At 39.4% G+C, this 25719-nt stretch overlaps 2 protein-coding genes across 2 annotated transcripts in view; one reads left to right on the top strand and one right to left on the bottom strand.

Moving 5' to 3' along the window:
* Nudcd1 (NudC domain containing 1) overlaps positions 1 to 25719 on the top strand; it is a 73939-nt gene that overhangs the window by 21697 nt on the left and 26523 nt on the right. Inside the window, exons 4-8 of the mRNA XM_087190686.1 lie at positions 338 to 518; positions 3344 to 3526; positions 5876 to 6083; positions 12417 to 12561; positions 25111 to 25236. Coding sequence (XP_087046812.1) covers positions 338 to 518; positions 3344 to 3526; positions 5876 to 6083; positions 12417 to 12561; positions 25111 to 25236 — 843 coding nt within the window. The remainder of the gene's footprint in view (positions 1 to 337; positions 519 to 3343; positions 3527 to 5875; positions 6084 to 12416; positions 12562 to 25110; positions 25237 to 25719) is intronic.
* On the bottom strand, positions 14096 to 21915 carry LOC110348423 (uncharacterized). Its single transcript, XM_087190684.1, has one exon. The coding sequence runs from the start codon at positions 20701 to 20703 to the stop codon at positions 14536 to 14538; it is 6168 nt and encodes a 2055-aa protein (XP_087046810.1). The 5' UTR covers positions 20704 to 21915; the 3' UTR covers positions 14096 to 14535.

Below are 25719 nucleotides of genomic sequence, written 5' to 3'. Positions count from 1 at the left end.
ACAACACTTTTTCCCCTTCATAACTCTTTTCTAGAAGATTACTTTTAAGTCCTTTTTCTCCTTTAGATACTGTTTGGATGCCCTGTAATTTTCTTTGTTTTTAAACCGGGATTACTGATCTGTTTTTTTTCTCTGTTTTACAAATACATATTCTTTTAAAGTTCTTTCTTCGAGGAATATTTATGTAAATGCAGCCTATATTTAAATGCTCCTTTTATTTTTTAATTCTTTCTAATAAATAGTATTCAAAATAATTTTATTGTCAGGATTTTATGTATTGTTCCTGTACTATCTGTTCATGTAAATGTACATTTTTGTACATCTAATTATTTTGTAGATTGTGTTCAGTGAAGAACTTGGGAATCCTTTCATCATAATTCACAGTATCTCTTTGCTAAAAGCTGAAGATCATTCGATAGCTACCCTACTTCTTCGAATAGAGAAAGAGGAATCGGATATGAAAGGAAGTGGTTTCTATGTTTCTTTGGAATGGGTCACTGTCAGTAAGAAAAATAAAGGTAAAATAAAGTGAAATTCTGAATTTCTAGTGGTACCATCATTTGCTAGGCTTTGAAATACAAGGCTATCCCTGTAAATGCTCTTTGCTTTTTCTTAGGCTTTGTGTTATGATTCTAGCACCTGCTCCTCCAAGTAGGATGATTATCTGTAGTTTGTCCTGATGTCTGACTTATATAAAGACCTTAGTATGTATATTTTTAATATAGACAGGAATCTACACACAAGAATCATATATACATAAAACCAACTGTAAATGAATGATAAACTATCATGTAATTTAAATGTAAATAAATAAGAATACTGAGATGGAAATACTTTTATTTCACTGAGCTTTGCCTTTTGCTTCTACCCTTCACAAAGCTGTTTCTTTTCTCACCTAGTGTGACTCCATATGTAAAAAAGGCCTGAGAGTAGGGCCACTTGAACCTGTCATACTTTTAACTTACATTAAAAATTACTCTCTCGTGTATTAATTAGGGTTTCTGTAACGGTGAGAGCATGTCCTTGGCCTTTCTTTAGTTCTTACTGACTCTCCAAGTGTTTTTCTTTTTTTCCATAATTGAGAGCCAGTGGAGCTTTTTTTCAATGATGACTCTGCTCTTTCTCAGTAGTTTTTATTAGCTTACTAAATTAACTTATTCATCACTACGGAAAAATATTTTCTTGGAATACAGCTAGTTTATAATTTAAGAAAGGATATCAATATTTTTCTAAGAGATCTTTTCCTTTAATTCTGAAATAACCTCTGCCACCAAGAGAATATCTGTGTACTTACAGATATGCAAATCATCAGTAAGCTGATTAAATTTCTTAGATTTGTTCTTTAGGTATTCAGTATGATTTATTTGTTCTTCCCAGGGCTTAGTTTCATCTGTGGAGGAACACAATAACTTAACACTTTAGTTAAGCATTGGAAAGTTTTTCTGCAAAAGACCAGATGGTAAACATACAGTCTGTGTCACAGCCTTTTAACTATGTCACTGTGGTACAGAAGCAGCCACTGACAATCCATACAAGAATGAGTATAGCTGTGTTCCAATAACAGTTTGGCTATGGATGTTGACATTTGAATGTTACATGAATTTTATCCATATTTAAATATTCTTTTGACTTTTAACCATTTAAAAATAAAATTCGTAACTCACATTCAATACAAAAATAGATCTCAATTCAGCTTTGGCTCATGAGCCATGATTTGCATATTCCTACTATAGAAAATAGAAAGATTGAATTTTTAAAATTAAAAACATGAATCAGAAAAAAAAACATGAATCAGAAATAGGAGAAATCATCATGTGTATTCCTTTTCCCTTTTCCCAAGACACTTAGTTCTGTATTTTAGCACAGTACACAGTATCTCAACAAATTGCCTTCGAATACAGCATTGGTCTACTTTGAGTTGATCACCTCATCTTCATCTTTGTTTCCCCACCTCACCTAGACAGATAGATTTATGTCTTTTTTTCTTCCAAGATTGTAATTGTAGAAACATCTCTTCTCTTTATGGTTCCCTTCATCATTCTCAATATCTTGTTCTCTTTCCCCCTTAGCTGTTATTAATATAATTGTTACCTCCTTTTTTTGGCATACTGGGGATTGAGCCCAGGGCCTTTGCACTGAACTGCATTCCCTACCCTCCTCATTTCTCTTTCCAGATTTTGTTGAATGAAACACTGAACTAATTATATATTGTAGTCAATTGAAATTGAAAACATGTATATACAATAAACATCCCTTTTACACTTTAAGCATAGTAGTTTCTAAAAAAACTTGAGTAAAAAGAGAATTTAATTTTAACCCAGAATTTCCTAACGTATTTAATCGAGTCCTTTGTTTAAGACCTATTACTGTCTGTCCCACATATGTTGAGAAAAGTCCTTCTATAAAATGTAAAGTGCCTAAGTTTGCATGTTCATAGGACTCTTTATCCTGTGTGTATCTGTAGAGGAAGTATAGTTTTTGTTCCTCCATGAAATTACTAGCCTGTTCTTAAATATATATGAATGGCATGTGTGAATATGGGTAAAGTACAAACCATGGCAAATGTTTTAGAACAAATTATATTATTATATTTAATTCATAACAATATAATACTGGGTTGACTTTACTCAGTTTGAAGCTTACAAATACAACCCACTTTACAGAGTAACAGTATAAGTAAAGACATGGACTCAGGTGAAAATATTTAAAACAACAAAAAAAATCCTGTCTTCACTGGAGAGTAAATTTAGTTAATTTAGCAAATTTGGGGGATATACTTAATTGTTTATATCTTTAAAATTATAAATGCTATTTGAGGGTGATATTTTAGGTAAGTCAGTCACTTTGAATATCCAGAGTTCTACTATCCACTAGAAACTTGTGCGAGATGGACACATTTTATGTGTATGTGTGTCGCTCACTACATATGATAGCTACTAGCCATATATGGCTATTGAGCAGTTGAAATGTGACTAGTTTGCCGGAGAAGTTGAATTTTAAACTTTGCTTAATTTTAACTAAGTAGCCACTGTGGCCAATGGCCATCACATTGGACAGTAGATTTTATAAGACTGAATATTTTAAAATAGCGATTTATTTATGGAAAATGAGATTGTAAAATTTTTATTCTTATGAAAAGACAATAATACATGCCTTTTAGTAATGCATTTAGAATACTTAAAATTAATACTCATTAATTGTAATGTTTTGTTCTAAAATACTCTATTTTCGGGCCAGGGATTTAGTTCAGTGGTTCTGCCACCTGCTCACAAGCATAAGGTCCCGAGTTCAATCCCCGGTACCAGTAAATAAATAAATACATACATACTTTATTTTCTTACAGATAATGTAAAATATGAAATTACTAAGCGTGATGTTCTTCGTGGAAAGTCAGTGCCACATTACGCTGCCATTGAGTCCAATGGGAACAGTCTAATGATTATTTCCTACAAGTCCTTCAGATTTGTTCCTATGAGTCAAGAGTTTGAAGAAAATATGGATGAAGACATGTCAGAGAAAAACAAAGGTGCTTTTGTGTTTAATCTTCATAGCTAGAGCTGCTGTGTATTTATGCACATACATGTTTGTCTTCGCAGGTTATGGATTCTACTAGGGCAGGACAGGTGCTAAAGTTTTCTTTATTTTCTACTGTATTTTCCAAAGAAATCTTTTGTAAAATAGACCATCTGAATAGTATAATCTGGCTTAATTTCTTAATTTTGCAGTTGTCAAGCCACGCGTGGTGGTGCATACCTATAATTCCAGTGCTCTGGGAGGCTGAGGCAGGAAGATTGACCCCAGCCTGGGCAGCATAGCAAGTTAGCAAGACCCTGTCTGGAAATTAAAATTTTTTAAAGGACTGGGGTTATAGATCAGTGTGAAGTCTCGGCATTCCATCCCCAGTACTGTACCAGGAGGAAAAAATTGTAATTATCAAAGTTTTTTTATTATTATTTTTAGTAATTTCAGCAGTACATAATGATTACTCTTATCGTGGGGAGTTGATACATGTACATGGTACATCTTCTTTTTTCATCCCTACCCCACTCATCCCTAAAAAAGGCTTAGTTTGCTTGACTAGATGTTGAATGAATACTCACCAAATAAATAAATGATAATATTGAAAGTGGTAATCTTTTGAGATAAGCTAAACTACTGTACATGTTCTTATCTTACTGAACTGGTAGTTCATTCCTTGAGGGCAGCATCAGTATATTTTCTTAATATTGAATGAATAAATAAAGGTCATGTTTTAGGATGAGATTAACAAAATCTTTAGAAGAAATTTATATATGAAAGATACATATTCTTTTAAGGCTATTCAAGAGAAGAACATACTACTGTTTATATTTCTGATGTTCATAGCCATATATAGCCAGAGAATATTATATTTATTTGAAATTTTTACAATATGTAAGAATTATACATCCTGTTCTTTGGATCTACTTTTTCTTTAATGATAATTACCTAAAATTAGTTTCACGGCCTGGGGATTTAGCTCAGTGGTGCCGCTGCCTACCTCACAAGCACAAGGTCCAGAGTTCGATCCCTGGTACCAAAAAAAAAAAGTTAATTTCACTATTTTTGTAGTTAAAAAAATGAATAATTTGAAAAGTCTTTAAAATACTAAAGTAATAAATACTTTAAAATATCCCCAGGTTTATAAATATATGCACCTCTGAATACAAAACAGTGGTCCTTATTGGCCTAAATACCTTTGTATCAGTCTCTTAATACGTACACTTCTTTCCTCATATACAATGCGTTTTTTGTTAGGTTATCTCTAAGATCCCTTTCCAAATAAATACTACCATTCTGTCTTATGATGTTAAACTCTCCTAAAACTTTTGCAAAATAACTGTTTAAATCCCTAGACGATATGCCCTTTTAAACTCCTTTGGTAAATAGGTGCAAAGGAATGAATAAATGAATGCTTTGACCATTAGACCCATTCTGTCTAGATAGCCAAGGACCAGGAAGTTCTAAGACAGATTACAGCTAAGTGGAATACATGTGTTTAAATAACTGTGAATCCAGGTATCGGTTTTCTTACTGATACCTTATATTATAACTTGACTCTTTTTTTTGGCACAGAATTTTCACAGCAAAGGAAAAGTGTTAAAATTTTTTAATATTACAGATAGTTTATTAACACACTTAATACTTTTATGAGTATACATATTGGTTTTGTTTTTCTGTAAACCACAAGAAGACTGGTATTATCTATTGGGTATTTGGTATTGTTAAATAATACAAATAATATTTTCTTTTAAAGACCTAAAACCTGGTCTCTAGAGACACAAATAGACATTCAAAGCAACTGACATACACTTCATTGAGGAGATTTAAAACGCCTAGCCTTCCCCTTAGTCTGCTTCCTTGGCTTTTATACTCAAAGCTCATGTGACTTTATAGTCACCTCCCATCCCCATTGTCTGACAAGTTATCAGTTGAGTGATTATTATGTATTAACTGCTTTGCTAAGTTACGATGGAGGTGTATTTTGTGTTCTTTCCAACTAAGAATCTACTCTGTTGGTGGGGTACTGTAGGGGAAAGAGGGAAAAAGGAGGGATATGAGGCAGAGAGGGAAGGAAGGGGAATAAAGAATTACTGTCAATGTATTTTATGAATGCTTGTCTTCTGCGTCTTTAGGTAAGATGAAAGAGGAAAATGTTGCATACAGTTGCTGCCAACTCTTTGAGTGAAAATTCCCCAAAGAACTCTGTGTGTTCATTTATAATTTTTTTTTCTGAGATGATCACTAGAAAGTGTGCTGAGATTCTTTTAGATAGGTGTTTTTCTTATGTTCATCTCTAATTTTGTATGTTATAGTCTCATTTTTATCATTACATAATGGATTTATCCTTTCCCAGTGGAACCTTTGTATTACTGGCAACAGACTGAAGATGATTTAACGGTAACAGTACGGCTTCCAGAACACATCACCAAGCAGGACATTCAGGTAGAGTTTTTACCTGATCACATCAGCATTGTGCTGAGGAATCTCCAGGTTTTGGAAGGAAAGCTCTACTCATCTATTGATCATGAAAGCAGTACGTGGATAATGAAGGAGAATAATAGGTATTTTTTTATAGTTTTACATTTGAAAGTTTTATTTTTTTTACATTTTGCTCTGTACAATAGTTGCATCAAGTATGAATATTCTGTTTGTGTTCCTTACTGTTTTTTCTACGATATATTAAAAATGCAATTACTACATCAAGGAACATAATTGTAATTAAGGTTAAAGAGATTAGTATGCATAATTATCTTGCAGTATACGGTATAGTAGTGCTTTTCATTACTGGCCGTGGATATGGTAATAACAAGATAAAAGTAGTTACTGTAATTTGTGCTTTTAAAGTTTTGTAATAGAAATAATTTTTTTCTATTGAGTTTAATTTGCTTACTAAATACTACATGACTATGCTTTAAAATTTAAAATACACAATGGGCTGGGAATTTAGCTCAGTGGTTCTGCCGCCTGTCTCGCAAGCCTAAGGTCCCAAGTTTGATCCTCAGTACCCCCCCCAAAAATACACTCTATGAAACAAAGTAGAATGAGAAGGCTCCTTTCAACCCAAGCCTACCAGTCACATGTCCCCCACCCCGTACAGCGTTTATTAGTTTGCCTCCACAGTTATTTTGTGTATCTTAGTAACATGTATATTTTTCTTTTTTTTACATATACCATGTGTACATTGGTGTATATTTTTTATAAATTTTATTTTATTTTATCCCAAGCCCCCCTCTCCTCCCTATGTACAAAAGCTATGTTTCCATTTTTTTCCTTCTATTTTCACTTTTGCTTGTTGCTTACTACTTTTCTCTCTCCCTTCTCCCTTGTTCCCCTTCCCATTTGAACACTTTGTTGTATTTTACTGTATTGATTAAATCATTGTTTAAAAAATTGGTTCTTGGGGCCGGGGATTTAGCTCAGTGGTCCTGCCACCTGCCTCGCAAGCACAAGGTCCTGAGTTTGATCCCCATACCAAAATAAAAAAAAAAATTTGTTCTTCATTATTGGACATTTGGATTATTTTCAATCTCTTGCTAAAGTGAATAACTATATGTCATTTTACATATGTAGAAATACATATGAAGGATAAATACCTACAAGTGGAATAATTAACATTCTTTAATAATTAATATATTCTTTAATTAGGTCAAATACATTTTGTTTCTTATGTAAATTGGCTGTTTATTTCTTTTATGAATTGTGTTTTAGGACAGACACACAAAAAGTACATGATAAATTAGATTTCAGCCAAAAATATTTTGTAAATCAAAGTTGAAAATTTCAGCCTTTCTAAAAATGCATTAAGAATACAAAAAAGGGGGTCAGGGATTTAGCTCAGTGGTTCCACTGTCTGTCTTGCAAGCACAAGGTCCCAAGTTCAATCCCTGGTATCAAAAAAAAAAAAGAATACGAAGAGGTAAGACAGGGACTGGAAAAAATATTCATGGTATTCATATTAAACGAAGGACTTGCATTACATACTCATAAAGGGAAATCCAGTTTTTAAAATGGTCTAACGATTTTAATAGGCTTATCACAATAGAAATTACGTGAATGGCTAGCAAACACATGAAATCTCATTAGTCATCAGAAAAATTACATACCTACTTGGTTACCCAGCAGTTCTATTTCTCAGTTTTCAACCATGAAAAATGAAAATGCACATTGAAAAACGGAGCCAAAAAAGTTTGTACAAGTATATTTAGAATCTTTACTAATAAGAGCCAGAAGCTGGACACAATTTGGAATGGGTAGAACAGAATGTTTTCAACCACCTACCAGTACAGTCTCTGGTGGAAGATACTTTGATGTCACTTTCTGCTTTATTAGTAAAGTTGTGTCTCTCTCTTCAGAGCTACAGGCAAATTTTTATAATGAACAACCAAAATTTAGTGCTGAATTAAGTGGTATTAAATATCCAGAAGTTATTTTGATGTGTGAAATTACAAGGTGCCAAAGTCACAAGCGGCATAAGAAGCTTTTCCATAAACAAACAAGGGTGTCATATGAAAGCTGCTTTCTAAAAAGAGTAAACACACGCTCCACGTAATAACAAATTCAGGCAAAAAGTTAAGTGCTATGTTTAGAACATCAAATTAACTTCAAATGTTTCAATGTTGGTTTGCTCATCTGAGAGCATGCTGAGGTGAGAAAATGTCCCCAAATTACAGTAGGGGAAAAATTATGATTAGAAATTCCAGCCAAAGTCTTTAGATCATTTCTGTAATATTTTATGGGTTCATTTTGCCTGGAAGAGCTTACACTGAGGGAGTTTGTCCTGTTTTGGAGGTTTTGTACATTGACTGATTGATTTCATCATGGTGGGGTGGAGCCTACAGTCTTTCTGTGAGCCACTCCCCCAGTCCTTTCTGTTTGAGACAGGGTCTTGCTAAATTGCCAGGGCTGGGCTTGATCTTGCAGTCCTGCCTCAGCCTCCTGAATAGCTGGGATTACAGGTGTGTGGACTGCCCAGCCTGCAGGTGATTTTAATTTTGGCTGTTGTATGGAAAAGATGGACCATGTGGACGCAAGAAGCAGTTTTCCTATAAAAATAGATGTTTAGTTTGTAAAAATATCACTGTACTTTTCTCCACACCACTGGTACACATGTGATATTAATGCTGAACTGTAACACTCAGGAATCAAAATGTGAGTCTATAATTCAAACAAAAACAAGACCTATAACTTATGTAAAAATTTTCAACTTATCCATTATGCAACATTAATATAAAAAGATTCAGAATGCACTTTAAATCAACCAAATACCCATTTTTGCTGAACTCTGACCATTTAAAAACTTAAATGCCTAATACCATTCATTAATCTATTTATGAACTCAGCAATTACTAAGATTTAATCTATAATGAAAGAAATTTAATAAACTCAAATGATTGATGAGTGAACTATCTCGGACAAGATACTTGTAGAGAGGGCCGGGGATTTAGCTCAGTGGTTCTGGAGCCTGCCTCACAACCGCAAGGTCCCGAGTTCAATCCCATTCTAAAGTTTTTAAAGATCATACTGTATCTTGGCTGCTGTTTCTATTTCTAAAAGTAATGGTTTTAAAATTAACCAAACCATCAATTTCAAATCTAGCTTGTTTTTGTCAGAATACATTTTGAGAATACCTGGTATCAAAACTCACCATGTGTTGCAATACAGGTTATACTTCCTCTGTCCAAAAGGCTGAATTTCAGAGTCTTCAAAGAGGACAACCCAATAGCTCAACTTCATTTTTTTGTGCTAGTTCAATTCATTTTCCATAGTTTTCTTTAGATTGGTTACTCTGTGGAGCAGTATATATAGTTCTTGACCAGCCGCATATGACCCATGTGAGTCTAGTAGCACAGTCTAAATCATGGGATTCTAAAAGATAACCAGTTCAAAGAAAATTTTTAATTTTAAAAAGATACACCGATTCATTTTATTACTGGAGATGTTTGATGACTTGGTAACTTTTTTCAGTTCATGAAAAATAACTATCTGAAAAATTCTTTACAAATATTGTATATGTTCCCATATTCTGTTTCATTATGTTTATGTGAATGGGAGGGGTTTCAGGATAGCATTTGTAAATTAGCAAACCAATTAGAACACTGTAGGGAACAGGGGAAGGGGACGTTACCAGAACCTCTGCAGTGAGTCCTGGTCTCCTGCGAGCCATGGCAGCACAGGGCGAATTACAGGAAAGGTAGACGAATGAGACTGAGAAGAAGCTGAGCTTTGGGTCTGATCAGTGCTGCTCTGGGCAGCAAAGACAAAAGCCCCCTAGCTTGCAGCACCTTTTATTCAGTACATCGGGAGAAACAGATGTAACAAGTGAAAAAGAGTTCAGTACTTCACATTGGGGTAAACAAGGTGTAACAAAAACCTGGGGGGCAGTGGAAATCTAAGAACAATGAGGAATTATGCAGATGAAGATTTGGTTCCTCCCTGGCATCTCCCCCAGGTGTGGTCTTGTCCTGGAGATTGCAACATGGGGGGGGGGGGGCGGGGGATCACTCAGGTCTCAGTTGTGACCAGAGGCCAAAATGGAATTATGCCTGGAATGTCCTAGCTGGGCTGTAGGCGGGAGAACTAGGCCTACTCAAATGATTTTTCCTAGAATTATGTAGCATTGCTCCCAACAGAACACATTGTTAAATGTAAGTCATCAAGCAGTAACCCAGCAAAAGTCCAGGAGAATAGCTGAACTTCATACAAATTAGTTTCAGTATTCAATACATGAACATAGGCCAGTATTGTTTTTCTAGTAGATTTGAAGTGCTTAAATACTATTTTGTGTTACAAAAGATAATTACCATAAAGTGTAGGTGGTATCATTGGTTTAGAAAACACATGATTTTTTTGTACTTGATTAAATTATAGCTCTAATTTTCAAATAGTGTTTTTTCTCCCTTTGGGAGGATTTGTTAAACTAGTTTATAATTTAATCTGTATGGTATATATTTCTGTTTTGCTTGGATAGCAGGGTATAGTTCCAGTTTTAAAATGTAGAAATGGGAACCGGGCGTGGTGGCTCATGCAATCCCAGCACTCAGGAGGCTGAGGCAGGAGGATCTTTGTGAGTTCAGGGCCAGCCTGGGCTACATACTGAGTTCAAGGCCAGTCTGAACAACAAAGGGGGACCATGCCTCAAAAAAAAAAAAAAATGTAGAAATGCAGCTAGGCTAAAAGGGCTGCATTGTCTAGGTGTGCAAATTAGCAGTGATTCAGAAATTCTTCTTATAAACCCTTTCAGACTTCTTTAGTTAGCAGCCAAGGACATAGTTTATACCTTCTGGCTACTGAGTGAAAGTTCTTTAAAAGTTATTTATGTATCTTTTTTCAAACAGGCAGAATAGTGCAATAGTGAAGAACATAGACTTGGAGCCATACTGCTTTACTAGCTTGTGAACTTGGCAAGTTACTTCACCTCTCAGTGCTTTTTTTTTCACTTTTAAAAGGAGTATGTTAAGAGTACCTACTTTATTTGCTTGTGGTAAGCAATGAATGAGTTAAAACATGTCAAACTCTTAAGCTACTACCCTAGGAAATGGTAAGCATTAGGGAAATAAAAGCTGCTGTCATTATTTTATTATTACCTTCATCATCACCAAGGTGAGCCTTTTTCATAGAAAATATAACTAAATCTGAGCATTATTGATTGTGGTGGTAATGATAAGAACTGTTACATAAGAGAGGTATTATTTTGCGTGGTCTCTTAAGATAAGTACTTTCAAAAAATTTTGAAATGGTGTAATTAATTCATGAAGTGATGATAATTACAGCCTTGAAAATGAGTGGCTGGTAAGTTTACATGTTCCATTTGACAAGTATGATAATAGGTATTGTATTCTTGTAATTGTTTGCTTGCATTTGTGTTCCAGGGCATGGGTTAATGTGGCACACATGTACCAAAGATGGCACATAGAAAAGTTTGGTTTAGGGCCAGGGATTTAGCTCAGTTGTTTCGCCACCTGCTGTGCAAGTGCAAGGACCCAAGTTCTATCCCCTGTACCAAAAAAAAAAAGAAAAGTTTGCTTTGCTGTTAACAGCTACCAGCATCTCACTTTTCAGTCTGTCGAAGCAGTGGCTGCTCATTAAGCATTTCACTTGAGTTTTCTCTTTATTCCAATGGGACATGGGTCACAGCCCTCTTCTTTCCTCATGGTCTGCCTTCGCTCAGCTTTCTTTCCTTTTCCTACCACTTCAGTCAATGACCTCAGGGCTCTCTCATCAGCTCTTTTCAGTGCATTTGGAATTTCTATTAATGACTTAATTATACAGAGTTTTATTTTAAGTAAATTAATAGAGACCACATTAGCATCTTTATTCCTTTATTACTGAAGTGTTTTTTTTCTAAAGTCTACATATTTTTTCCATTCTTTAGAATCTGTTTTTTAAAAATTAACAGTTCTATGGATTTAACCTGTCTGAGCTTTCTATTGATCATATATTATGGCTGTTGGTTTATAAAAATAAATTCTTGGCTCCAGACAGCAAGAGGTACCCTTTAGTTGTAGACCCTCTCCTTACTTTATGCCCACTACCCTCAGTTTTCCAATGCTTTATAGATCCGTGCTGCTTATATTTGTTACTTACATTTAGTAACACACTTGACACCTGGACTGCAATGAGACTGAGTGTTCTCTTTCTTCCTAATCACTTCCTTCTTCAAACTATTTGGTACACCATTTCCAACTAATACTTAATTATTTGTTTATTAAATCAAGATTATTTACCTTTGAGTTTTAAGTCTTCCATCACATATAAAATTAAAGTGAACAAGGTTTTTGATAAAACATCTGCTGGATACGAGGAGGGTAATCTCTGTAGAACCTTCTGTTTCTTATTGAGCGGATAATTTTTATAGTGGCTCAGTGTAACATCACTTTTCTCATTTAAACTTTTAGCTTGGAGATTTCTTTGATTAAGAAGAATGAAGGAGCCCCATGGCCAGAAGTAGTGGTCAGTGATAAACAAGGGGAACTTGTAAGAGATTCAGCCCAATGTGCTGCAATAGCTGAGCGTCTGATGCGTTTGACCTCTGAGGAACTGGTAAGCACTTGCAGTAGTAGTATGACTTCCCAAGAATCCAAAACTGTTATGTGAGGATTCTGGCTATTTTTTTAAACATTATTTTGACATTCTTCATATAAAAGGTACAGATTGGGTACCATTGACCTAATTAATGTTTTAATATGGCTTAAAAGTTCTAACACTATTTTAATTTCTTAACACTTATTTCCTGCACTATGTGAATACATACATATATATGTGAGTTTATTGTTTAGTGTATGTACTTGTGTATAGGTATGTATTTATATATCTCTGTCTACATGTATTCTCCTTTAGAAGAATTAATGTCCCTGACCAATGCTAACAAGGCCAAAAATCATATTTTACTATTCCAGCACTGATAATCTACTTATCATAATTGAAATTTTCTAGGTGATCTTAGAGTATCACAAGGATATATATGTGTGTATTTTATATAATAGTTATTTTCTATTGATAATCTCTTGTAATAACCATACAGTACTCATCCATGAGGTTGAAAATGTTCCCATGCTGAAGGCTCTATAAGATCATATTGAGAATTCAAACAAACACAGTAACTATGCTCCAGGATGTCAGTTACATGTTCATTTACCAAAAATTATTATATATAATTATTTGTAAAGTATCTGATTTACTGCCATTAGGAAGATCAATTATTTATCCCATAGTTAGAAAAGAAAGATTGGAATATTGGAAGTGGATGTCCTTTTTTTTTTTTTTTTTTTGGTACCTGGGATCAAACTTGGGTCCTTGGGCTTGTGCAGCAGGCGGTGAAACCACTGAGCTAAATCCCCGGCCCGAAAGTGGGTGTCTTTGACAAAGGGAAACACCCAAAATAGAAATTGTTTGCCAGCAATGATTGAATATTGTAGAAATTCTGGGAATTCATATGTGTAAAACCACAAAAATTCTGATTTCATCCCCATTTTGCAGCAAACCATTTAAGGTGCATTGCTTTATGTTCATTCATTCAGCAAGTATTTATTGTGACAGGCTCTAGGAATATAATATCAGTGATACTAGTAGAGAATTGTTCTGGAATCATAAGTAATTCTCCTAATAAGCTTCTAAACTTGATAGTTTCAAAGAAGTGTTGATTTTTATGAAAAAGTTACTTATACCTGAAAATCAATGTTTTTGTTACATTTTTAAAAAGACATATAATCTTGTCATCTACAATTGAAGACAGCTTTGAGTTTTTCTAATCTTTAAATGTGCCTTCATGTGGTGATTAGGACCTCTGTTCCACTACTAAATAATAGTGAAAATGGTAAAAACAGACATTCCTATCTTGTCATCTTTGGGAAAAGATACTTCATTGTTAAATATAGTACATTGTTTTTATACTATGAGGGAATTTTATTCCTAGTGTGCTGAGAATTTTTATCGAGAATAGTGATAGAGTTTTCTACATTTGATGGGATAAGCCCTACTTGGTCATGATGTAGTTTCTTGCTTACATGTTGCTGGATTCTATTTGCTCATACTTCATGAAGGATTTTTACATCTGTTTCTGAAAATATTGGACAGTGTTTTGTGTTTGTGTGTGTGTCTTTTACTGATTATAGTGTCTGGTGATGCTACTTAAAACAATTAGGAAAGTGTTCCCTCTTCCATTTCTGGCAGAGATTATATAGAACTTGCATTATTATTTTTATTATTATTTTAACCATCTGTACTTGGGAGTTTTCTTTTTGGAAAGGTTTTTAACAATGAATTTGACTTCCTTATTTTGGGCATCTGTTTCCTATTTACTTTTTAGTTTTTACTCTCTTCATTTCTGTTATTATTTTCACCTGTTTGCACACTTTGAATTTATTCTGTTCTTTTAATGTTTTTGAAGGTTATTGCTTGGTTGATTTTTAACCTTCCTTTTTTTTTTTGCATATGTACCTTTGATTTTATTTCGAAATTGTTTTACACATTGTAATTTGAGAAAAGTAATTTATTTTGTAAGCAATGGCAAAGGGGTCACCCTGCTGCCTTTGTGGATTCCTCTGCCTCTGAGGGGGCTTCACTGGTCTCCCCTGTGTTGTTGTCCTCATCGGAAGAGTCGTCATCTTGTAGCTCCTGCACCATGCTTTGCTGCTGGATGTCGCTGAGAGAGTCAGGAGAGAAGTCCTCCTGACTGTCCGTTTCTGCTGAATGCTTCCTTCTCTGCCCACAAATGCTACTTGATGTCCCTTCCTTAGCTTTCTCCGAAGCTGTTCTGTGGGAGCAAATCTCAATGAGGCAGAAGATGAAGACCAGAAGTGTCAAGGCCGCCATGACCGATGTTGCCACGATGAGCTTATTCTTGTAGGTGTGTCCCAGCACTTCCTGTGTGTGGTCCCTTGGCTCGCCCTGCACCTTCTGATTGCTGGAGGCCCCCGAGCTCTTGTAGGTCTCCTTGATGTGGGCCTGGGCCACCGCCTCTTCCTGCTGCTCACTGAGCAGCTTCATCAGGAGGCCTGTTCTGGTGATGAGCTTGGCACAGGCCAGGTGCATGCGGGGCTCGGAGCAGTCCGTTTTCAGGGTGCGAGTAACGTGAGAAATGAGCCTCCTCACCTCCTTGTTGGGAACGAGGAGGTGAAGCTGCTGGTTTAGCTGGGATTCGAACCCATCTCTGGGGGAGGACAGCAAGGGGACAGAGGTTTCTGGAGGGGGTGGCTCAGTGCTGGTGCTGGTGTACTCCCAGTGCCTCTCATTGGTGTGATCATCGGATATCAGGGTGAGGGCAGAATCCGTGGCAGAAACGGGAGAGTTGATGGTAAAAGCATTTTGTTTAGAGGTGTTTTCTGAAGTTTGGTTTTCTACAGCACTGCTGCCTGTGGAGGTTTTGGATGGATCATATAATTCAGGGAAAGGATGGTCCTGGACACGTGGCTCTCCAGACGACGAGCGGAGCCCTTGGGAGGGGGGATGGGGGAGGTTCCTCGGTGCTGAGAATAGAGGTCCCTCCACAATTTTCGGCCTCCCATGTGCGTCTTCCTTCGTGAGCTGCTCCCTGGGGTTGGCCTTGAGTATTCTGTGGGCCTTGAGAGAGGCAGTTGTATGAAAGCCATAATGTTTTTTGGAAGGTAAGCTTGGCTTAAAAGCTTTCATGCTTTTAACTCTCATGCTGGCATTTTCTAAAACCCAAATGCTGTTGGTGAGGTCTTCGGCTCCGTTCCTCACCCCATGTGGGGCTTTGGCCAAGGCGGAGGTGGCCGACCTGCCCAGCAGGGGATCCTGCAGGGTGGGAGACACAGGCACCTTCTGTTCTGTATGGAGCAGGTTCCCAGGCCCCAGAACCCCCTCATTCTGCCCCAGCTTCCCTGTGCTGGGGCTCCTGAGGCTCCGTCCATCTTCGGTGTTTTCGGCCAGTGGCTGGGTGCTCTGCTTCTCCCTGACCACCTGTTTCTGCCTCTCTTTGAGCAGTCCTTTCCGTATGCCCTTGGGGCCCTTGAGGACCCTGTGCTCTGTCCGCAGCCTTCTCTCTTCATGCTGATCTTCCACCAGGCTGTTTTCCTGTGCTTGAGTACTTGCCAATTTCTCAGGAACGTCGGGAACAATTTGCAATTTGGGACTTGAAAGGCTGGACTGCATAAGCATTCCTGTTTTCTTTTTTTTCTTAATCTCCTCAATTTTTTCCTGAATTTCTGCATCTAACCAACTCTGTAGAAGATACTGCTTCTTCAGTTCATTTCTATAAGCCGAACTGCTGGACACAGGTTGATCAGAGGGGTTTTTCATATTGCCTTTCATGTAACCCTGAGGATTAGCTTCATTTTGTATATTTGAGAAAAGGCGTTGGATGAGTGGCAATAATGGATCTACACCTTCTAGATTTACCTCTGAGAAATTTGGCAGGCTGTAATTGAGTGCTCCAACCACATCATTTTCATCATTAGAGTTAAGCTCCTCATCCATGAAGTCTGACCAGCTGACATCGCTTTGTTCGGAAGATGACTTTCCAGACTCGATCACCAGCTCGGTCTCGGTGTTCTTTTTCCGGGCCTCTAACGCCCTCATGAAGACTCCTTCTGCGTTCCCTACAGGGGCTTCCTCAAGACACTGCTTGGGATTGGTCACACACTCACTGTCACAGTGCAGCTTGACTGTCTTGCAGACAACCTCAATATCACTTTTAAATTGGCAGAGGCAGCAGGCCATGGGCCTCGGTATGATCAGTGTTTTCAGTGTAAGTGTCATCATGATGATGTTCTGGACCACTGGAAGTGGCGTGTATGTTGTCCCCAAGTCTAGATATCGTAATGCTGGCAATTTAAAAAGATAGGAATCTTCGACACTCGACAGAGGATTGTGATTGAGGATGACTTTGTGCAAAAACTGCATTCCATGCCATGCCCTAAACGTCCCAAAGCTAATCTGTTTAACTAAGTTGCAGCGAAGATTTAAAACCTGCAGAAAGGGTAGTGCTTCAAAGGTTTGTGCTTCAATAAACTGTATTTTATTACAGGATAAATCTAAATAGTGGAGGGACAGCAGGCCTTTAAAGGAATTTTTATGTAATGCAGTCAGGCCATTTTCACTGAGATTTAGTTTCTCAGCCCACCTGTATGTTGTCCAGCTAGTCTCACCGATGTGAAGAATATTGTTTTCTTGGAAATTGAAGGTGGTAAAGGTGTTGTTGGGCTCTAATACAGGCACTTGGTGGAGCTTGTGCTTTGGGCTGAGACCAGCACACGACAAGGTCTCATGCTGACAGGTACAGAGCTCACATATGTCAGTGTTTGTCGTGGCATTCTGCTTCTCTTGCACTGTGGAAGCCTTTCCTGGAGAGTGACTCACAGAATACTGAGTGGCCACAAATTCCACATCCAAAGGCTGAACAGTGACTTCAGCCGGGTTTGGATGCTGAGCCTGCACCTGCTCAGGCTGTGTAAGCATCACCTGAGGCTGCTCTGGAGGAGGAGACGCAGCTTCCTGCAGAGGTACAGAAACCTGAGTCTCTACAGTGAGTACTGCAGTTGTGAGCTCCGGGTTCAAAGGTTGGTCTGTGACTGTGGGTGATGTTGGATGCTGAGCTGGCTCCAGACCCGGAGTTACAGCTTTCACCTCATGAGACGCCGGAGTTTGAACCACCTTAGGTGGTTCTGGAGGCTGAGATGGGATCTCAGGCATAGTTGGAAAAGATCTAACTTTTGCACTAATTCCTGGAGCGCTGATAAGCTTCTGGTGCAAAGGTCGAACTGTGAGCAGACTGAGTTTTGAATGCTGAGTCTGAACCCAGTCCGGAGGTGGAAGTGTCACTTTGTGGTGCTTCAGAGGAAGAGCTGTAGCGTTCTTCAGGGCTGTGGAAAATTCACCATCTGTAGTACGTTCTGGAATGATGGTGGCTTCCAGGTTCAAAGGGTGAAATGCGCCCCTTGGCTGCTGAGCTTGACCCTGAGCTGGAGTTGGAACTGTCGTCTCAGAACGGGGTGGAGGGTGAGCTGCGCCCTCATTGGGTGGCTCACTTGGAAGCTGAGGGAGCGTCTTGGGCAGGGTTGAAGAAAGTTCTACCTCCTCAGGAGGATCTGGAGGAGTAGATGCGGCTGGTGGCGGTGCAGGAGATGGTTCTTCCTCTGCACGCTGAGGTGGGGTCATCTTCTGAGCTTGAGAAGATGGCTCTGGAGGAGGAGACGCAGCTTCCTGCAGAGGTACAGAAACCTGAGTCTCTACAGTGAGTACTGCAGTTGTGAGCTCCGGGTTCAAAGGTTGGTCTGTGACTGTGGGTGATGTTGGATGCTGAGCTGGCTCCAGACCCGGAGTTACAGCTTTCACCTCATGAGACGCCGGAGTTTGAACCACCTTAGGTGGTTCTGGAGGCTGAGATGGGATCTCAGGCATAGTTGGAAAAGATCTAACTTTTGCACTAATTCCTGGAGCGCTGATAAGCTTCTGGTGCAAAGGTCGAACTGTGAGCAGACTGAGTTTTGAATGCTGAGTCTGAACCCAGTCCGGAGGTGGAAGTGTCACTTTGTGGTGCTTCAGAGGAAGAGCTGTAGCGTTCTTCAGGGCTGTGGAAAATTCACCATCTGTAGTACGTTCTGGAATGATGGTGGCTTCCAGGTTCAAAGGGTGAAATGCGCCCCTTGGCTGCTGAGCTTGACCCTGAGCTGGAGTTGGAACTGTCGTCTCAGAACGGGGTGGAGGGTGAGCTGCGCCCTCATTGGGTGGCTCACTTGGAAGCTGAGGGAGCGTCTTGGGCAGGGTTGAAGAAAGTTCTACCTCCTCAGGAGGATCTGGAGGAGTAGATGCGGCTGGTGGCGGTGCAGGAGATGGTTCTTCCTCTGCACGCTGAGGTGGGGTCATCTTCTGAGCTTGAGAAGATTCCATCTCATTGGGTGGCTCTGAAAGTGGAGCTGCATCCTCCTCCTGGGGGACTGAAAATGGTTCTGTGTCCTCAGGTGGCTCTGAAGGCTGGGCTGAAAATGTTACTCTTCCTGTCAACAAAGGAGAAAGAGTAACCTTCCCGGGGAGTCCTGAAGACTGAGCTGCGAGCTCTTGCTGCACTGGTGAAACTGCTACACCAGAGGAGCCTGGGGACATCGCTAAGCTCCGGGGCTGGTCTGGGGAATATTCCCCAGCAAGCTCTGCAGGTGGAGTTGGAACCTTGCTGTCAGATGAAGAGAGTTCATCCTTTATGGCAGGGTTTGGCTGTGGAGTTGTAAGCTCTTGATTGTCTCCTAGAGATTCAAACTGCTCAAGGGACACTGAAGACTGAGCTGGGGCCTCCTGTGCAGTTGAAATTTTAATTTCCACCTCACTAGACAACAACTCTGCAGGAGTAACAGCACCACGGGTCAGTGTTGGAGGCTGAACTTGCTCATCACCTAGAGGAGAGACTGTTTTCTCCTGTAGTTCTGGAGGCTCAGGTATGAGTTCATTAGGGAGCTCTGGAGGCTGAGCTGCAGCCTCTTGAGTGGTCCAAGATGGTTCACCCTCCTCAAAAGTGTGTGGATTTCCAGCTTGGGTCTCCTGCTGAGCAAGTTCTGAAGATGTAGCTGGAGCCTCCCGGTGAAATTGTAAGAGCTCAGCTCCTTGGGAAGGCTCAGAAAACAGATTTGGAGCCTCTTGCTGACTTATAGAAGGTTCCACATCATTTACTGGAGTTGAGGGTTGAGCTGCAGCCTCGGGGAGCACTGGGAAGTTTCCCTCCTCTGTGGTGGGTTCTGGGGTTATGGCAAGCTGCAGATTCAGAGGTTTACCAGTCACATGGGTCAAGTGTGGATGCTTAGCTTTGTGATGATGTGGAGTTGGCAATCTTTCTTTACCATGCTCCGAAAACTGAGCTGGTTGCTTCAGCTGGGTTGGAGAAGTTTCCAGCTCTTCAGTTTCCCAATCTGAGGGCTGATCTGGGGCTTTCAACTGGATTTCTGAAGGTTCTTCTGTCCTAGAAGACTCAGAAAGTTGAGCTGGCTTTGTCTTAGTGGCAGAAAGTTCAGACTCCCCAAGAGGGCCTAGAGGCTGAGCTGGGGCCTCTTGGTAAGTTGAGGGAGTTTCTGTTTCTTCAGAGAGCTCTAAAGTCTGAGCTAGGATTTGTTGTTGGGTTGAGGACGGTTCCTCCTCTTCAGGACTCTCTGTTGGTTGGGTCAGGGTCTGCAGTTGGCTTGAAGTAGGTTGCGGCTTTTTCCCTGCCTCTGTAGATTTGGTAACCTTCACGTCCACAGGTCTCACTGTGACAAATGCCATGTTTGAATGCTGAGTTTCATTCCTATTTCCAGATGGCACATTTGCCCCCTGCATCAACCGCTGACCTGTATTCTCAGTACCAAGTTCATACTGAGCGTGGGCATCCTGCTGGGTTATAGAAGGTTCAGCTTCCTCGGGGGGCTGTGAGAGTTGATCTTTGACTTCTTCCTGAGGTAAAGAGGACTGGACCTTTGCAGGCTTTGAATTTCGAGTTTGGGCCTCCGGCTGGACCTGAGGAAGTCCTGGGGCCAACTCCTGGGAGGGAGCAGACGATGCTAGGTCATCGTACTCCGGCTGTAACCCCGGAGTAGGGTTATCAGGCAATGCTGGCAGAGGAGGGAAAGACCGGGGCTCAGGGGATAACTCTGGCTTGGTGGTCAGCGGGACCCAGTACCTTTCTGGAAGCGGGAATGCCAGGACCAGGAGCCACAACTGCTGCCAGATGAGGAGTGTGGGAAACCAGGGGCACCGCAGGAACATGACGGGGGTGGGGGGAAGGACCAAAATGAGTGCGATATAGCAATCTAGGCTAGTGAAGTGCAGGTGCTCTGCCCTGTAGGGTAGAACCCTTCTGGCAGCCACTTGCCTTTGAGCCTTGGGAACCCGGACTGTGCTGCCCCGCCCTGTATTTATGACATCTTTGCTAAGGAAACCTGTATTACATCAGGCCCAAGTGACCTTGCCCCACATGGGGGAACTTTCCCCCCTCAGTGACCAGGTCCACCTCCCCTTCCCCAAGAGAGCTGACAGTGGCCTCTCACAGGGCAGCCTCCCCAATCACGAGGCAGGATGTGGGGCTCAGACTGGGTGGGACCCAACCACGGGGTAGGGTGGGGTGAACAGGACTGGATCTCTGGCTCCTCAGAATTGCTGGATATTTAGTTTGCTTCTTAAAGGTTGTTACTGAGGGCTGACACAGGTGGAAATCCCAGCAGATGACCCCAGAAGTGAGAGTCTCACAGGCAGGGCTGCCCAGGCCGGGAAGGCTGAGACCAATCACATCCACTTCTTATGAGCAAGTCTAGGTCACAAACAACTCAGCTGGGATTTCTCAGGGTCTCAGTCTTCAAGGCTTTGAAGCAGGAAAGTATTTCTGGTCAGGGTCTCTCTGCCCCTTCTCAGGCTTCCTTTGAGCAAGGCAGGTAACGTTGGCCATTTGATAGCTGCCCCTTCTGAGGCTCATGTGAAAGTGGCTGATTATTATATAGGCCACATTCACCCAGTATGTCAATGCCATGAAAATAAAGACTACATTCTTGATTCAGCGGAGTTTATCTGGATGATCTACTCTGACCAAGTTAGCAATTTGGCAGCTCTCGGCATCGTAGGTAGTTCAGGGCAAAGGCCCCACGTCACTGCCTGTGTTTGGTCCCAAGACGAAATTGCACTAGGGGGTTCTGGAAAAGCAGCTTCCTATCACGGGCCTTTTGGGCTCTTTGAGCATTGCTCACTAAGTACATTTGGATGGCATAGAAATAGTCCAGAATGGGCCACTATGGGATTTGGGAGAACCCAGTCTGAGTGCAGAAGACGAACTGGGAGAATGCTGTGAACAGAATCCGAAGCAAGGCCCCGGCCGAGGGTCCAGAGCTCTGCTCCTGCACCGGCAAGGTTTTGTCACTCTCAGTGGGAACTGCAAGAGGTACCAACTGCCACCCTGCCTTCACTGCGTCTGCCGTGTGAGCCTTTTAGAAGACAATTTTAAAGGCAGTCGTCCATGCTGTGCCCTTACATGGAGACACCAGGACTGAGGAGAAAGAGGACATTAGCAGGACAGGGGTTTGAGCTGATCCCACGTGTTCACAGTGTCTGAGCAGGAATAAGCTTCCTTTTCTAGTGAAAGCTGCTACAGTTTGGATCTTGAATATCCCCAAAGGCTGTGCATTAAAGGCTTGGTCTCTAGGGGCCAGCTGTTGGGAGGAGGTCTTTAAGTCTTGAGGCGCCTGTGCACAAGGGGAATAGAAGATTTGGCCCCTTTCATTCTCTTCTGTTTCCCATCTTAGGTGGGCAGTGCTCTGCCATGCGCTCTTGTTATGCTATACTGACTGCCATAGGCCCACAGCAGCAGGGCCAGTTGATCATGGACTGGAATCTCCAAAACTGAGAGCCAAAAGAAACCTTTTCACTTAGTGAATTGATTATTCAAGGTTTTTGTCATAGTAATTGAAAGTTGATCAAAACATTAAATGTTATACATTTTCTTCAAAACCCTACTTTAATTGCATTCTCCAAATTTTCAACCTATCTTATGTACCAATAAATGTTTTGCTTCCAAAAAAATTCCCTTACAAATTGATTTGACCTGATCTTGGGTTTCAGCTGTTGCTTGGCTGATTTTTTTTTTCCTTGCTTGTTTGTACTCCACTTCTCATATATGTCAGTGGAAACCCTAGGATGTTTACAAGGGTTCTCCTTCATCAAGCCCAAATTCTTAATTTTCATCTCCCAAGCACTTTGATCATATGCAGACTCAGCTTTTTAGCCTCTTATCAGATGCCTTTTGGTAATCTTTTTCCCACTTAGCTTGGACATCCGTGTATTCCTCTTGGAAAACAGCATAGAGCTATTCCTTTTCTCTGTAATCTTGTCCTAAGAACTGGCTACCTTTGATCATTTTAAAAGTTAAACATTTGGCCTTCTGTCCCTTACATGAATATTTGGAAGGAGGAGGTATAGAGGAATGTGGAAGAGGCTTTCTGTATTCCACTGGATACGTGCAGTATCTCCTTGAGTCAGTGAGATAGAATGGCACTAAGACATTGAAATAGAATGGCACTAAGACATTGTGGAATTGCCTTTGCAACCACCTGCTGCAACCATAATTGTTCCACTGCTGTTTAGACTGGAGCCAACAGCCACGGTTAAGTAGCTCCATGTCCTACCTGAGACATGGACATATTTTGATCACATAGATTCCTGAGTACTCCTATCCGTTTAGTTTCACCGAATCTCTCAGGCCACTTCATTAAATTCTCAATAATGTACTTATTTAATTTCCTTATTGTTACTGTGAAAGGGATGTAAGATCAGTTAGAGATCCTTGTATTCAAGCAAGAGTACATACTAAAATTACTTTTATGATTCAATTATCTCTGTTTTTGGCTTATTATTAGCCATACTTCTGTGTTTTTATTTAGGTACATATTTGTGTGTGGAGTAGTGGTTGTTGTACGGTATCAACCTTATCACCAACTATTTTCAAAAGAATATTATATTACTTTCCTTATAACTTAAGAACTTTACAATATATTTCCATCCTTCTGTCCTTTATATTATTGTTCATATATTTTATTTCCATGTTATAAAAACTTCATAAGATATCATATTTTAGCCTTAGTTATCCAGTTCTTTCTTGAAGAGATTAAAATGAGGAAAAAGTCTCTTTTACCTCTATACCTATCATTATCTTTGTTCTCCATAATTCTGTTGTTGATTTGAATTTTATCTATTTTTTTCTTCCCTGAAAAACTTCCATTAACATCACTTCTCGTTTGTAAGTCTGACAAATTCTTGTAGCTTTTGATTGTCTGCAGAAATACTTTTGGCTGGAAGTGGTGGCACATGCCTGAAATCTCAGCTACACGGGAGCTGAGGCCCAAGGATCACAAGTTCAAGGCAAGCTGGGCAGTTCAGAAAGAAGCTGTCTGAAAATTTTAAAAAATGTAAAAAACCAGAGATATTATTCAGTGGCAGAGTACTTGACTAGAGTGTGTGAGGCCCAGGGTTCAGTCCTCATAACTATAAACAACAGAACATTTAACTTGTCTTCTTTTTTTCCAAAGTTATTTGTGTTACATATATAACCATATTAACAGCGCCCCCCCAACTTCAAAAATCCTCCGTCATATTTTAGGTTCCATCATTTGTAATGAGAAGTCAGCTGTCTTTTTTAATGTCTGCTTCACCTTATATTATACACTTTTTTTCTCCTCTGACTGCTTTTAGGATTTTCTCTTTATTACTACTTTTCAGTAATCTCATTATTGTGACTTCTTGTGATCTTTGATTTTTTTTTTTTTTTAATTTAAACATTCCCACCAGCTTAGACCACCAGCGGTATATGCATAGCTGGCCCATTGGGGAGTTTGTGCCACCAGTGGTACAAATAGATCTAATCACTTTTATCAGTCTTTTTACTAATAAAATTAGTAAAAAGCTGCCTGATGGGACAGTCATGCATGTACCGCCAGTGGGATCAGGCTATCAGCCAGCAAGACATACGAATTATGACCCCATCACAAACATGTTAAAAAACTTTTATGCTTAATGTTCTTTGATATTCTTGAACTTATATGATTATAGTTTTAATAACATTTGAAAAATTTGGGGCCTTTTCATTTTTTTCCCAGTTCTCTTCCAATTACTCGTGAGTTAAACAAGTTGATTTTCTTTTCTTTTTTTTTTTGGTACTCGGCATTGATGGACCTTCTGTTTGCAGGGCAGGCGGCGGCACCACTGAGCTAAATCCCTGGCCCCTAGACTATTTAATATCATTCCACAGGTTACTGAAGTTTTGTGTTTTTGTTTTTGTCTTTGTCTTTCATTTGAGATAGGCTCTTTCTGTATTTCAGGATCACTGGTGTTCTTATGCAGTGTCCAATCTGCTGCCAGTCCTATGTGTTTTGTAAATTCTGTCTCTCAACATGTTTGTATTTATTCACCTTTACATCGTTGAGTGTATAGAACATGTTATAATGGGTGTTTTAATATCCTTTTCTGCTAACTCCATTCTGTCATTTCTGTCTCTTTTAATTTTTTTTTCATTGGTAATGGCTCAGGAATTTGTTGTTAATTATTGGTATAATTATAACATTTCCAAGGATAAGTAAATCTATTTCCCTATCATTATTTGTTTACTTATTTACATATTTTATTTTCTGGCTTAAGAATCCAAGTCCAGATAAAGAAAAACCTCCTTGTAATGCTCAAGAGTTAGAAGAATGTGATATTTTCTTTGAAGAGAGCTCCAGCTTATGCAGATTTGATGGCAGTACATTAAAAACTACTCATGTGGTAAGTTCCTGATAATATTATTTCTAAGAATTTGTGAAGAAATAGGAGTTACTTAGATGATACTTGCCTGACCATATGACAATACGTATGTTTTGCAGAAAATAGCCTGATTGACAGACACTGATTAATAAAGCCCATCAATCCATAAAGTAGTATGAGACCCAATGAAACAGTGTTTTATTGTTTAGGTACTACTGTGTAATTGTTATTTTTTAATTGTTTTTTTTTTCTGTGTCAATTTTCAACATACACTTTGTAATGTATGACTTCATATCTGCTTTTTACATTGAAGATTAAGATGTAAATATTTCCACTTTGTTTTAATCCTTGATTAAATGGTTGGATTATATTATGATATTGTTGATGGGGGTCTATATGTTTGTTTAGTGATTGTTCTGTACATTATAGTTTACTTCTTTAATAACTTTAAACATTCCTGATGCTATTTTAAATTTTTTTTCTTTTTTCAATGAAATGTTTTCT

The sequence above is a fragment of the Heterocephalus glaber genome, unplaced genomic scaffold, assembly GCF_053883595.1.
Source record: "Heterocephalus glaber isolate CG9 unplaced genomic scaffold, H.glaber_assembly_v1.0 deba00001555, whole genome shotgun sequence".
Taxonomy (NCBI): Eukaryota; Metazoa; Chordata; class Mammalia; order Rodentia; family Bathyergidae; genus Heterocephalus; species Heterocephalus glaber.
Note: the sequence above shows the minus strand (reverse complement) of the source record. Positions and strands in the feature narration are given on the sequence as shown.

Bases quoted from the DNA above. Each gene is read 5' to 3' on its own strand.
- LOC110348423 (XM_087190684.1), bottom strand. From the start codon at position 20,703: ATGTTCCTGCGGTGCCCCTGGTTTCCCACACTCCTCATCTGGCAGCAG.